The following is a 14,234-nucleotide window of genomic DNA, read 5'->3' as shown; positions in this document are numbered from 1 at the left end:
AACAGCTCCGTCGTTCGCTCTCGCGTTTGCTGATCCGTGGCTTATCAGCAAACCCGTATTCGATAAAATCGATAAAATTTATTACGAAATAGAATCGAACGTAGGCGCATGCACGGCCCATAAAGAAAAAATCTTTAAAAGAACGGAAAGCTTGGTACTTGGCAATAGACGCGATGCGAAATGTCTTGGGCCCTAGCTTCCGCGAATGTGGCCAAGTGTACGACGAACATTTCAATTCTGGATATTAAAATGAAGATTGGTCCCGAGAGAATTTTCGAAAATTTTCCCTGCTATAATGATGAAATTACATATTGACAGTACCGCTCCCCCTTCCGTATATAGCAATTTGGCGTTTGAATCCCGGGAAAAAAGTACTCGCAACTCGTTAGTCAAAAGTTCCAACTATAGAATAAGGGACTGGGAAGTTTATGTATTAATTTTTTTGCTATTCCTCTTGTGCCAGTCTATCGAATGGTATATTTGCTTACCTATCGTCGAACGATGATATAGATACATACCGATACAACATGGTCATGTAATAAAAAGTCGACAGATTCAGTGGTAGTACCAGGAGGTGCCGGTTAGCGTGCCTCGTCCGCCTTGTCGGGCCTGAAACCTCTCCTGACTCGGAAGCTTTGCAACATCATACGCATCCATCGCGTTTCGTTGACGTTTTTTTCACCTTGTATCACTCTACTACTCCCGTGGTGGTACTTTCAGGCATGTCGGTCAAACTGCTCTTGCGCCTCTTCTCGTGCTAGACTACGCACGATCCATCCGTGCATCGTGTGTAGTCCTATATAGTATATCCAATGTCGCGGATCAGTGCAATATCATATCGCATTGTTATTCGTGCCATTTGCCTAATTATATTAAAGGTGGTTCGAAGCTTGATGCTTCATTATTCCTCCATCATTTATCAAGATATTATATATGTACGCATACTCAGCACCTCTGCGCGCGCGAATATACAACTTACTCATCTCCGCACGCATGCTTCCCGAAGATTTTTCATAGTAGAGCCCCGGCTTATCGGCAGAGCGTATTAACGAAACTTGCTCTTGCTCTCGTGCACGGCCGTGGGATATTATTGTATTGCGCGCGCTACTGTACCAGACGCGTCCGTGGGGACCGTCATCAGGTCAGAGTCTACATAGTTGCGTGGAAAGTCGAGGAGTTTCTGGATAAGTAAGGGATGGTTAGGTCGGTGTTGAAGATCCCTACGCAAGTGCGTAGCGGTGGAAAAGACTGGGGGAGGAGATCGTTGCGTTTCGTCTCCGGTACGGTCACAGACCTCACAGACTCATCAGTAGGGCTGAATGACTCGTACCGTGAACCTAGACGCGCTGAGGATGTTGAGGTTGAGGGGGTAGGGCGATGCGCGTATTATATTGAAACGGAAACCTAACCATCCGCTTACGAGAAACTGTCTCGAGGGATTTGCCGCGTAATGGCGGGAATGAGAAGCTTTGGGAGCCCACACGCGCGCAGCAATGGAGCTCACTCGGTGATGCTACATATCATCGGTGCGCACAATTTCTATTTGACTGGCCGTTGGCCAGATTGAGAAATTTTTTAATTATTCAATATCTATCGCAAAACGGTACACTTTTGTTCCATATGTTTTTAAAACCGCTACAATGTGTCGCCAGGATCGTACTTTATGGAGCTGCTGAGATTGTGCTGAGAGATCTAGAGTCCATTGTCAATTCCGTCAACGCGTTCAATTTGTCATGTGACAGTGTGACACGCGCTTCGAGGATCTATATCATCAACGCTACCCGAATCATCGAATATTCTGGCCAATAGCGTTCTTACGTATAAAAATATTTCGAATAGAGCACGATGACTGAAAAAAGAAGCGATTACCTCGACTGGGAAGAGTATTTCATGGCGCTTGCTTTTCTCGCTGCGAAACGTAGCAAAGACCCGGTTACACAAGTTGGTGCTTGTATCGTAGATCCGGACAAACGTATAATCAGTTTGGGTTACAACGGGATGCCAAGGGGTTGCAGCGACGACCTGTTTCCTTGGGGCAAGAGCACTACAGACTCTGAAATGGATTCAAAATTTTTATACGGTATCGGATGAATTACCCCAATTTACTATTTTTTCTAATAAACTTGGTGTTTACTGTTTAATGGTGATGATGATAACGCGAGACTTGTTTTCATATACAGTGTGTCACGCAGAGGTCAATGCTATATTGAACAGAAATTCCTCAGACGTCCGAGGTTGCACGATCTACGTTGCCTTGTTTCCGTGTAACGAATGTGCCAAAATAATCATACAATCGGGTATCCGAACGATTGTTTACTTGTCCGATGAAAATTCTTACAAGGAAACGACCAAAGCAGCCAAAAAAATGTTCGAAGCGGCTGGTGTTGAATATCGGTACGTCTCAATTTTTCATATATTCTAATTATTGGATTTGATCCTTCCGTTCTTCCCCCACCAACATCTCATATAATCGATAATCGAGGACTCGTGTTTGATAGTAGTTCAATTTTTTTTTCTTTTCTTGCAAACCGATCTGTGGATTAAAAAGTCGGCCAAACAATTGGATTGATGCTCACAAAAAAGAAGCCGGATGATGAAAGAACAGTTAAATTTTTGATTTCCAGGCAATACCTACCAAAGAATGAGAGCATCGTCATCAATTTTCGAGGTATGAATTGGAACGATATGAATCAATTGCCAACAACGCCATCGAAAAAATCATTCGACATTTGAAATAAAAAGGGGAATATAGAAATAAATCTTTCTAGACCGAACCGTGTTATATGTTTGCGGTTAACCTTCTCATAAGATGCTTAATGACGATCGCGAGTCGGACCAGTGTCCTCTCTCGTACGTGCACGTGTCGTTGCTTTACAACCTTCGAAGAAAGGTTCAATTTGTATCAACGTTGTTTCAATCCTTTATATTTGTGACGGTTTTTATGATGCAAGTTCGAATTGATAATCGACGATTTTATTGGACGCTATTTGTTTTACAAGTGACTCCGCACGAATCAGTTATATAAATAATATTCGCTATTATTAACGCGTCGGCAGCCATATAAATACGGAAAAAGAGGAGCAAGAGAAGTTATATGAAAGATTATCTTGCGCATATCATTTCGCGTAGATTTATCATGAAATTTCTTTATTATTCGACATGGGGGGGATCTGAGAGGTTTATCGTGAGAAATAGCATTTTTCGATTTTCAATTAATCAAAAGTTGATACTCACGGGTACGGCTTCCCAATAGAATTGTACCAGTGGCTTAATAAACAAGATTTTTTTCACTATTACATGAAAAATTGCAAAATTAACGGGACTCCAAGCTTTGGGCCAAAGAATGACGATCCTTCTCACGAGGTGGCGATCTCGAAGCGGCTATATCATACAATTACTTACGTTAATCCTATAAATTCTCATCCTCTTTCCACCTTTTGTTTAACCTAAACATTTTTTTCAAGATCGAGCATTTCACCGTACTGTACAAAGTGTTTTGAAATTGGAAAAACTCCATCTCGAGACAATTATGATCTTTTCACATTCACAGGATATTTTTATCCTCCGCAGCTCAATTCCCTTTCTTTTTTTTCTCTCCTACATTCTTATTCATTTTTTTCTTTTATATATATATTCAATTTGAATACGGTTTTTTTTTTTTAATTTTAATATTCACACGTGTCATATGAACGATGAAGGATATATGACAATATAATGATGATGTTTTATGCGAACCATTTATGAGATTATAGCAATAGTACTTGCATCAAATTGACACGAGTTCCCTCTACCGTCGTCTCAGTTTTAAATATTCAGCCAGAAGATATAGCATTAAATGTAATTACACCGTATGAATTTTTTTTTTTTTTTTTTTTTTTTGTAAAATCTTTCCCTTTGTCTCTTTTCGAGATAATATTTTCTATGTTCTTCGGACGCTACTCAAAGTTATCTTCAATACGATAACGTAGTGTCCCCAACGTTGAAATCCAACAACGTGCCGGGCTGGATTGTTCTTGAGACCCGGATTAACAGAACACAGTAAGGGAATTTGGACAATTGAAAAATGAAATTGGACTTGATATAAAGGAAAATCAAAATTGTTCAGTACACTTTAACAATGCCTATTTCACTACCATTATTTGTATCGATTTTACGAGGATGTTCCGCGGCTGTTCGCTCCACAAAATTCATCATCGCTCTTTCTCACGTTCTTTCACTCACTCATTCGTGATATAAAGATTAAAAAGGTTTGTCAATAAATAATTCTTAATTTCGCATAGATGTAAATTATTCAAGTACGCTGTATAATTGAAATCAGTTTTTTTTTCTCATTTTCCACTTTTTCATCCGAGCTTAATAACGTAGCAGAGTTTCTGTATATTACATACAGACGGAGACAGGTTTTTCTTTTTTTTTTACTTCAATTTCACCGTTTGAAATTCTTTTCTCAAGCAATTATCAGATTGATCGAAAGATTTCTTCATCCTATTGTTGATGCCATTGGATGTTACAGTTATTGGAGGAAAAAAAAGCAAAACGAAATAATATTTATATGTTTGAAAAATAAAACGTTGACATTAATAACAAATGGATTCTTCGATTTTTTATACCAAAAAAAAACTACGTGACAGAGGAATAAAATTTCTATTCAGTCAAGTATATCAAACCGAAATCGAAAGAAAAAATTTTAAACGGTTGTGCAAAATCATATGTTATAGATAAAAAATTCGATTTTTCTCCAATTTCCACCGTCGATACCGAGAAAAAAATTCCTGATAAGGTGTATGTTGAGAAAAACAGAAATGAGTTCCCCCAGCTACGCCGCTCATTCTTCTGTTTATCTTTGTTCATATTGGAAAAAGTGCGAGGTTGAGATGGAATAGTTTCAATGACTAAACATATTGATATTCTTAAAACTCCATGAGGCTACGATAAAAAAGAAAAAAAAAAAAAAAACAATTTAAGTAAAGTATTTTTTCTTCCGTTTTCGGTCTCGTAGTTTTATCAGTGCTCGATGGACGTAAAATTTGACTTCGACTCGGTTTGTGATTTGTTTGCGTTATAAACGATTGATGAATGAAGAATGCGCGAATACAAACGTATACAACTTTTGCCTTTGTCTCCTCTCTCTCTCCGTTTATTTCGTAATATATATAAATTTTGTTTTTCACCAGTGGAACGCGCACACTCCAACCACAATTTTGTTTATCTCTCAGGAGCTCGGATGGATCGCATGTAATCGTTATTCTTGATTAAACTCACAATCACGGTGTGCGTTCTCCCCCTTCATATTCATCATCATGGTCGTCGTCGTCGTCGTCATCGGCGCTCCTCCGTGTCTCCATCAATAATATATCATTAATAGTTGCTGCAGACCGTGAATGTGTAAGGAGCGTTTTTTTTTTTTTTTTTTTTTGAACACGCATTAATAAGTGTCACATAGAATTCGTTAAGATAGTTCATCCAGCACTGTCCGACCACTAGCACCGACCGTTACACACTTGCTGTAACGTCAATCCAGTCACAGGTTTCAGTTTTCGTTCTGAAATTTCAGTTTTTTTTTTGCTTCGTTCTGCCGCAGCCGTCGCATCGAAATCTTACAGGATGCAGGAGCAATGATAATTTTTTTTTCTTCATACCCCTCCCCGTCTGTTTCACGTAATTCGATAGGAAAATTCTTGATTAAGATTAATCATTCAATACGTGTTTTATCGCGATCCTCTTCTTCGTGTTATGTTATGTGTTTCGTTTTCGTTTATTGTTACTTGGTACAATTAAAAAAAAAAACCTTCGTCTCGTGTCGATTGGCTAATTCTATGAGGGAAATTTGAACGCGTCCGAGGGAAAGACTCGAGGATCATTCGAGACGGCTGGTAATGGAGTTTTCCTTATCTTGATGATTCAAGTTGCTCGTCGTCTTAGTAGCCTCGGGCGGTCGAAACGCGGTTGCGTAAGTAAAACGTTTGTGACATTTTTCCATATATTCGGCTATCGTTGTCTCGCAAGCACCGAATTCGTTGTTTCTCAATGAATCGAGAACTCGAACGCATATCGACAATGTAACACCCTCCAAAGCGGAGGACTCAATGTCGGTTACGAGAGAGAGGGCCTTGGCTTGAGTACTCGGATCCAATAAATACATCATGCGAGCACCTTGAAAAAGATGGGGATACGATTGCCTGTTTCTCATCAAAAAATCGGCGTTCAATTGATTAGCGTTCGAATTGGAGAATATGTTGCGTGTTTGACGATTGACCACTTCGGCGACCGGTCCCTCCAACTTTTCCGATTCTGCATGACGCATAAATTGTACAAGACACGCGTGAAGATCCGGATTATTCTCGTCCAATCGATGGGCTCGCTTTATTGACTGTAGCATTAGCAAAGTTCGATCTGTAACCAATTACCATTATTACCTTTACGTATATTATCATATTACATGTAGGTAAATTAAAAACGATTTTATTTTATTACAATCGATCGACTCACGTTTACGAATGTATATCTCGAAAGCCGTCAGATGCGTCTCGATTCTGTCCGATGCAAGATTCTGCAGAGGCTGCAAAAACTTAATTGCCTGTTCCAACGGATCGTCGACCTGTTCAACGACCACGCGTTTGTACATAAATTAAATATTTCTCCCCAAAATATTCATTTTCGTTCTATATACGGAAGCATGCATTTATCATCAGAGAATATATATTGTAACTATTTTTTCGGCATACCCTTTCCAGTTTTTCCGGTATAAGTTCGTCGAGAGTGGGTTGTTCGAAGTCAGGATCAGCCTGCTGCCGTGACTTGTTGTGTTGTTCCCTTTTCTCTTGAGCTTGCGCAGCCTGTTGCCTCTCCAGTTCGGCCTTCCTGCGCTGTTTTCTTTGCTTGTTTCTCAGTTTCTTCAATTCCGAGGGTGCTAAATTTTCTACCAAATAACAAAATATCATTCGTTTAGTCATATCCGGATCGTCAATTAATCCGCTAGAGCTAGACAATACAATTTTTTCTTATCCCGAACGAAAAATCTTCTCTTCCTTTTTTTTGTAATTTTTCAAATGACAAATGAGAAAAACAAAAGGAAGAAGAATATTGCATTAGTGTTGCGACATATGGTTCGGTTCGGTAGAATTAGCGAGCTTCTGAATAACACCGCGGGCAGTTCAATTTCTTTTTACTATAACGCTGAAAAATCAGGCGCACTTTCTAATTATGTAAAAGGAATATTGAATGCATTATTACGAAGCACTGAAATAATTCGCGCTGGTCTCGTCTCGCATGCTCAGTAAATTTCATACGTAAATAGCGCGTTGGCCTGGCCAGTTGCTTCGGCGAATTCCTAAATCTTTCAACAAAGTTTCCCGGCTACTTGTCACGTTACGTAAAAAAAAAGAAAAAAAAAAAATACATCCCGTATCTTTTGTGTCCAACTGAGCGTTATTTATTTTTATGATAAATCAAATTTTTCGGTGAAACGATATGTTTTTATAATTATAAATTTTTCGAGGAAACAAAAAGATGCGTAAGGATTCCAAGCTCTCGCCGAGCAAATTACACGTACGATAGTCCAAAGTCTAAAGCCGTGGAATCATCTCAACGCCCTAGGTTTGAAAAGATGGCGCTCTGAACGTCCGGGGCATGCGCCGAGATCCATCTACGAGATACGACGATTTGTCGTTACGTTCGAACTTGAAAAATCGACGCCATGGGCAAACTATGATAATAATGCCTATGCGGCGGAACTTATCACTCATAATACAACTCGGAATATTGATGAAATTCCGAAATTATAAAATTCAATTCTCGCACAACAATCGAGATTTATTTCGGTATACATTTTCGTATCCTTGACCAAATGGGCCTTATACACGCCTTTGCGTTCCACAAATGTGCGGAGCACGGAGCAACAAGAGCATTCAAATAGAATTCTCAATCTACCGGAGACGCAAATGGTAATCTTCCTCGGCTCTTTCATGAATCAACCATCTCAAAAGTATGCTTTGTCAAACTTTATCGCTACACTCGATCGATATGCGAACCTCCTTTCTCTCTCTTTCTCTTTCGCGAATCGTTGAAACAAACCCAAACTGATGAAAGATCAGCTTGATCGCTCAATATTTACATCAGAGGCGGTTCTCGTTGAACCTTTTTTTTTGTTTTCACTTTTCCAAACGCCAATTTTTCTCAATATAAAATTCTACTTGACACACGGAATTTTATGTAACTTTTCACAGTGTACTGGTAATATGCACGCGTGAAACACAGAAGGAGTGCGTTGTTTTATTAGAAAGTCAACTTATCGGGACCAGTTATAACTTATTCTCGGCTCATTATTTTATGAGCCGAATGGAATATAAACACGGGGATTCCACGTTTCAGAGAGGTCGGAACACGGACGTTGCCTCCGCTAAAACAAATTGATCAATTTTTATTTTTCCCTTCAAGTCCCTTGTGTCCGTTTTGACGAGACATTTCGTTACCGCGTTGCAGCCCCGCAGTGTGAAAATTTGTAGAAAAAAATATTTGTATATCCAAAGATGGATTAAAAATTTAACGCATACTCGATAACTCGATTAATCGAGCTAGCGAAGGAGTGCTTCGAAAGAGATCTATTGATCTATCTTTTGATGTACTATACGTAACGAGAAAGAACCGCGCGTATGTGGCAAAGGTATAAAATAGTTTTACATGAAGAACAATGTCAGACGAATCAATGTATTATTTACGAATCGTTATAAGGATACGCCATGGGAGATTTGTGAGATAATCGGTCATCGATTATACATAAAAGATATAGCTACCAATCGACGGCCGTCTATATAGAGGGGTACGTGCGACACCTCAATACGGAACGAATTTTCCGCTCTCCGTTCTTCCGATGCGCGTCACTCTCGTTACAACCTCGGCTTTCTTTGCTTCATTTCCGAAAAAAATTATTTTAATCTGGGAGCGAACGTTTTTTTTTTTCAATCGAGAGTTATCATCAAACGATTAGACTAAAAATGCATCCTAGGAGATATCTTATAACCAAGTTCCAAAATAATGATAACTTGCGCAAGTCTCGAGAGCAAAGTGAGGCGGCGGTGCGGCGGTGTGGCGACAGCGGCTAATATAGAGAATATAATATAGAGTCCCGCGAACAGCGAAGAGTGTCAACCGGCAAGGCCATCCAATGAATGGTGAAGCGCTCTTGTGTCGCGAATGCAGTTATTAAAGCTTATACAAAACGGAGATGAAAATAACGAATAACGCAACATGTTTTACCGCTGTTGCAGCTATAATCACCGTCGTTGATAAAGGTTAAGGGATCTTCGCCAAAAAAAATATGCACGAACAAAGATAGATCGATGCTGATTTTTGAAAAAAAATCGTGGTAAGATATTCTTAATATAACCGACGATATATAGGATGTCCGGGGGAGGGATCATTGATGTTTGCGTATCACAGTGTCAGCGTATGATCCTATTTCTCACAATCCGTCTTTGTAAAATGTCGCATGATCGTTCGCCTTCGTATGATTTCGTATCGTATACAGGCACCGAGTTTTTCACGGCACATACGACGCGAGGCTCGGCCGCATATATATAAGAAAGATTGAGCAATTGACGCTTTTCTTGGAAGGATTGTTTCGCCGCCCATTATAACGGCTATAATGAATAAATAAGTAAAGGCGGAAGTTGACGAGCGATTGATTTAAAACGGACAAAATAACGTGGGCCGATGATTTGCAAACAGCAATAACAATCGGTCGATGGAAAAACGCGAGGAATACATTTGCATTCGTCTTGTGCGATCACGACCGTTTGGACAATTTGATCGTTTTTTTTTTCTTTTTGTTTTGCTCAACCCATCATCTGCCGCATGATTTTATTTAGTTATTTTTTCTTAATCTTACAACCGCGAACAAATGTGTGATATAACGAATATGAAAAAATGCTTGGAACATGTAAAATATAATGGCCTCGTTTGCGGTGCACCGATTATATTTATTCGTGTCAACGCTTTGTCATGCGTATAATGACAATATTATTAAATTCGCTATAAGCATAATTAAGGGCCGAGTCGCATCGATATTCCACCGCAAGCAAAATATACCTCATAAATATGGTGATCCTGCGCGATCGCCGATCTAATGTTATTTCAGCCCACGATGAAACGTACTCAAACGTGACTCAAGGCACAACGGGTTTTTTTATATACTGCCAAACGATCCTTGCGCGGTTGAACCAAGGTTTTCAATATTTCTTTCAGCCATTTCAAATGCAGGGACGTTCATATATTACGCGCGGAGAGTCAAACTGATTCCTCGAGATAATTGTCGGGCTGAGAAATAATAAAAAAATAAAAGGAATAATAATTGACCCTGCAAACTCCAATTATCGTTCTAATTCCAAGAACAAGCTCGAGTCCCCCCATCGCGCGTTCATCAGAATAACTCAAATCGCCTTGACCGTTGCAAATGAAAAAAAAAATTGTCAAATTGTAAAATAAACAGCTGGGGAGTCAACACAGAGCGTGTATGGGGAAAAATCTCGGGGCATCGTACGAAAATCGCTATTTTCTATTTGTTTTTTTTTTTTCTTTCCATTAATCTTCAGTGTTGTTGGTTTTATCCTGAATTTGCTGGGCTTCTTGGATGAGGAATGGCTCAGTTTCCGGAAAATTCAAGCTGGAATAAGATACGGTACGAGTCTAAGCGCAAAGGCCTCGAGCACGAGACTTGGCAGAGTTTTGCGCGAGGACACGACGATAAGTAAAACGATTGAGAGAGTAAACATTCATCCAGTTTCGTCACGTATGGCTAGTCAGCGCGAAACGGTGAAAATCAGACTCATATTATAAATGAGGCGTGTACGAAGAAGCAGGTGGAATCCATTGGATATATATGATTGATCGATGATTGATGATTTTTTATGAAAAAGGTTGGATACCGCCCGAATAAAAAAGGGTAAAATTGTATCTAATACCGAAAATGTTTGAGAGGTTTATTATAATGATATTCAATGAAAATCGCAAAATTTACCGAGCCACTCCCGCCGTTACGCGTGCGTGTGAAATCGGTACGAGAGAGCGCCCGTGACAGAAGTAAGGCGTGCGCGCTTGACTCGCAGAGCGCGTCGCACCAAGCAACGGGCCAACACCAGATTTACGTTATAGATGTTGTACGAAAGGAAAATGCGAATTGAAACGCGCACAAGAGCATCGTTTACCCCGCCGCTTATTCCCCGTATATAAAACACAATTCGGCGCACGCTACGGAAAGGCTTTGGTAAACTTTTTTTTTTTCTTCTCAAAACGATTGAGAACAAACAGGCGAAGTTTTTGATTTGGTGGGATTGATTTATATATATATAAAAAAAAAGAGAGCGCGACGTTATTTCGCGCTCACAGCGTTGGAGAAAAAGAAAGATAACGATCAAGATCATTATTTGCTTTCTGCGGACTCTGAATAAAGTCTGCAAGTTGCAATTCGTTTCGGATGTAGATTGTTATTTTTCAAAGGGGAAAAATGTCGTTTTGCGCATTTCAGCGTTCACCGTTAGCGAAGAAGGAGCCTTCTGCTTTTATTTTCGCGTGAGCTCCTCCTGGGTCGTTTTTGTAAATTCAATAGAAGCGCATGCAATACGAGTAATACGATTCGTGAATAAATTCAGAAGAGGAGCAGTATTAATGCTCGAAGAAAGTAGAATTATTACGCGTTAGAGTTTCGTTACGCCGCGGGCGTTACATGGCGTTTTAAGCGAAATAAATGCTGATAACCGTGAGTGCGTTTCAGTTCATTGTTATTATCATTGTTGTTACGTCGGAGACGTATAAAAGTAGGAGAAAGGAGACGCCGCCGCGGAGATGCGACGACTACCGAAAGGGAAGAAGAATTTCCATTTTGCTGAAGGAAACGTTGCATCGAGCACACCTTTTCGGACAAGAAAGCTAGCCGTGCTCCGTCTCAACGAAGAAAACCGTAACAAGCGAGAGCGCAACGATAACCCAAAAACCACGAGATACTACTAAAAATTCACCTTTGCTCGTTAATTTTGTCACGCTTCGACATAATATAATAAAACAACGGAAGGATGATGAAGCAGCGTCCGAAAGGGAAGCCTTGTACGACGGAATAAATAAATATATGCGTACCTCAAGTCGGAGTCACGGCTCTGTAATGTTGGAGCAATAGAAAAAAAAAAATGTTGGCGATAAGAATGAAATGTAAGCAAAAGTAAGGTTTTATCCAAACCGAATTTCAGTATAGAAAGAAAATTTGAATACGCGAGGATAGGAATTAATTTTGGAGAATGAAATAATAAGAGTTGACGCGCGGCCGAGATTGCGGATGAAGGGGCGGTTTTATAGAAGCGAGTCACGTGAAACGCGCGTTTATCCAAAGGCTGCTCTAACGCTTCGCGCGCGCGCGCGACACTTTCGCCAACGTCGCGTTGCCGAGCGTTGAAACGCGGCACATAGAGGCGATTCTTATACTTTATTCCTGCCAACGTAGCGTGTCCCTTATACAAGGTCATTGTACCGCATGAAAAATTGAGACCACGAGAGAACTCCTATCCTCTCTCTGTCACTCGGAGGATCCTTAATGGCGGAGGTGAGGGACAATTTCTAATTTCACATGAGAATGCGCGCGTCTCCCGCATGTGACTCGGAAGAGTCCGATGGCCTCTTCTTCGTACGGTGGAAAGTTTATTCTCGTTGAGAGTGAAATAAAATTGCAACGCCATAGTATCTCCTTATAATCTCTTTTCACGATATGAAAAGAGAGATTCCCGCATCGTGAAATAGGGGGAGTAGGGGAGCTTCTACTACCGCGGCAGTTGTGAAATCTTGAACGGGCTTTGAATAATAACAAACAAATATGATGAACAAGTTGGTGTTGGAGCTGGTTCATAGTCTCGAGTTTTCAAAAATCTTCATTTCAATCTTCTTTCATTTCTACATTTGTGCGGTCGTTATACGAAGTAAGTGAATAACAATATTGATAATCGATGCGGAAAGGCATCGATCAATAAGTTGGCCGACCCGCGGTTTTTCCATAATTTCTTGTTCGCGATTGCATCGCACGCACGACCACGTAGTTTCTTGCGTCCTGGACGCGATAAGAATCCACAAATCCGTGTGTTTCTTACGATGCACAAAAGTCACAACGACAACGGGATCAAATAAAGGAGATTGCTTTCCCGCGTGAGAGCTTCGCAGGAGCGCAGACGCGTAGCTTTAACGGAGAGGTATAGTTTTACAATCGCGCGCGGTAATAATAAAAAAAAAAAGATTGCTCAGCGAGATTATAGCCCTTTACCGTGATCTTGAAACAACTGGGAAGACACTTTGCGGGCGCGCGCTCAGCAGGCTCAGCGCGGTTGGCGCGCGACCTCTCGCTCCAGTTCCCAGGACTCGCGAAGGCTACCAGAAGTGAGAATGTTGCCGTGACTCGACTCTCGTGATGCGACTAATTATTTGATGGAGAAAAAAGTCATGGCCCAGCCGCGATACAGACCGGGCTCCCAGCACTTGCTCCTCTCTCCTGCTGCCGCTGGTGCTGCTACTGCTGTACTTTCGCTTAGGTGGTACCCTCTCGTATCGCAGTGGCAAACGAAGAAACAAAGGACGGAAAAGTCAAAGTGACCCCCCCCCCCCCCCCCCCCAGCCGTTTTCACACGCAGAATCGACCGAGCTACAATGAAACTTTTACCTTTTTTTACGCATGCCGGAGAAACCACGTTGACGCGCGTAGCGAAAACAATGACGCACACTTTTATACTTTGGTCTTTTTACTTTTTTACCGTATTTTTATTCATTTGCCACTTTTTTTTCACCGTTTGAATGGAGCGGGAAGGGAAAAGAAAAATGTACCCGCGGGTAGACCAAAACAACGATAATAAGAGTACAATCATTCTTATTTCGCTGCGTCAAGGAGTTTTCCAATGAATCTTTCGAGCCAGAAATAAAGATGGTACGTGTTCTACGAGAGATGACACGTTCACCAACGTCGCTCGAGCATAGCTTCTAGAATCACGAATGTTTCTCGGGATCCCGCGATTGATATTTATTACATAGAAGAGCAGCAGCCTCGTCGCCCGGAGAAACTTGCGGCGGTGAGAAGGCAACCACCTTGCTCTCGGATGAGTCAATTATCGTTGCAAAAAAACAGATGAATGAACGAAGGGAAATCGGAGAATCATTATATAGCCGTGCAGCGGCGCGAGCGACACAAGGACAACGAGGAGGATCAAAGGTCA

The 14,234-nt window shown here is 40.8% G+C and overlaps 2 protein-coding genes across 3 annotated transcripts in view; one reads left to right on the top strand and one right to left on the bottom strand.

The window, feature by feature from the left end:
- Positions 1-1,652: 1,652 nt before the first annotated feature.
- On the top strand, positions 1,653-3,296 carry LOC122406691 (deoxycytidylate deaminase). Of its 2 annotated transcripts, none has more exons than XM_043412296.1 (3): positions 1,653-2,080; positions 2,181-2,394; positions 2,549-2,774. In XM_043412296.1, exons 1-3 carry the CDS (start codon positions 1,846-1,848, stop codon positions 2,592-2,594), a joined length of 495 nt encoding a protein of 164 aa, XP_043268231.1. In that variant the 5' UTR covers positions 1,653-1,845; the 3' UTR covers positions 2,595-2,774. The 2 variants fall into 2 exon arrangements, with proteins under 2 accessions (XP_043268231.1, XP_043268230.1); XM_043412295.1 differs by having other exon boundaries at positions 1,656-2,080; positions 2,625-3,296.
- Positions 2,952-14,234, bottom strand: part of Naa15-16 (N-alpha-acetyltransferase 15/16) — a 29,801-nt gene continuing 18,518 nt past the window's right edge. The window contains exons 9-11 of the mRNA XM_043412285.1: positions 6,726-6,919; positions 6,490-6,598; positions 2,952-6,393 (exon numbers count right to left, since the gene is read on the bottom strand). Coding sequence (XP_043268220.1) covers positions 5,858-6,393; positions 6,490-6,598; positions 6,726-6,919 — 839 coding nt within the window. The 3' untranslated portion in view covers positions 2,952-5,857. The remainder of the gene's footprint in view (positions 6,394-6,489; positions 6,599-6,725; positions 6,920-14,234) is intronic.

This window comes from Venturia canescens, chromosome 2 (assembly GCF_019457755.1).
Source record: "Venturia canescens isolate UGA chromosome 2, ASM1945775v1, whole genome shotgun sequence".
Taxonomy (NCBI): Eukaryota; Metazoa; Arthropoda; class Insecta; order Hymenoptera; family Ichneumonidae; genus Venturia; species Venturia canescens.
This window is presented reverse-complemented; position numbering and strand designations above follow the sequence as displayed.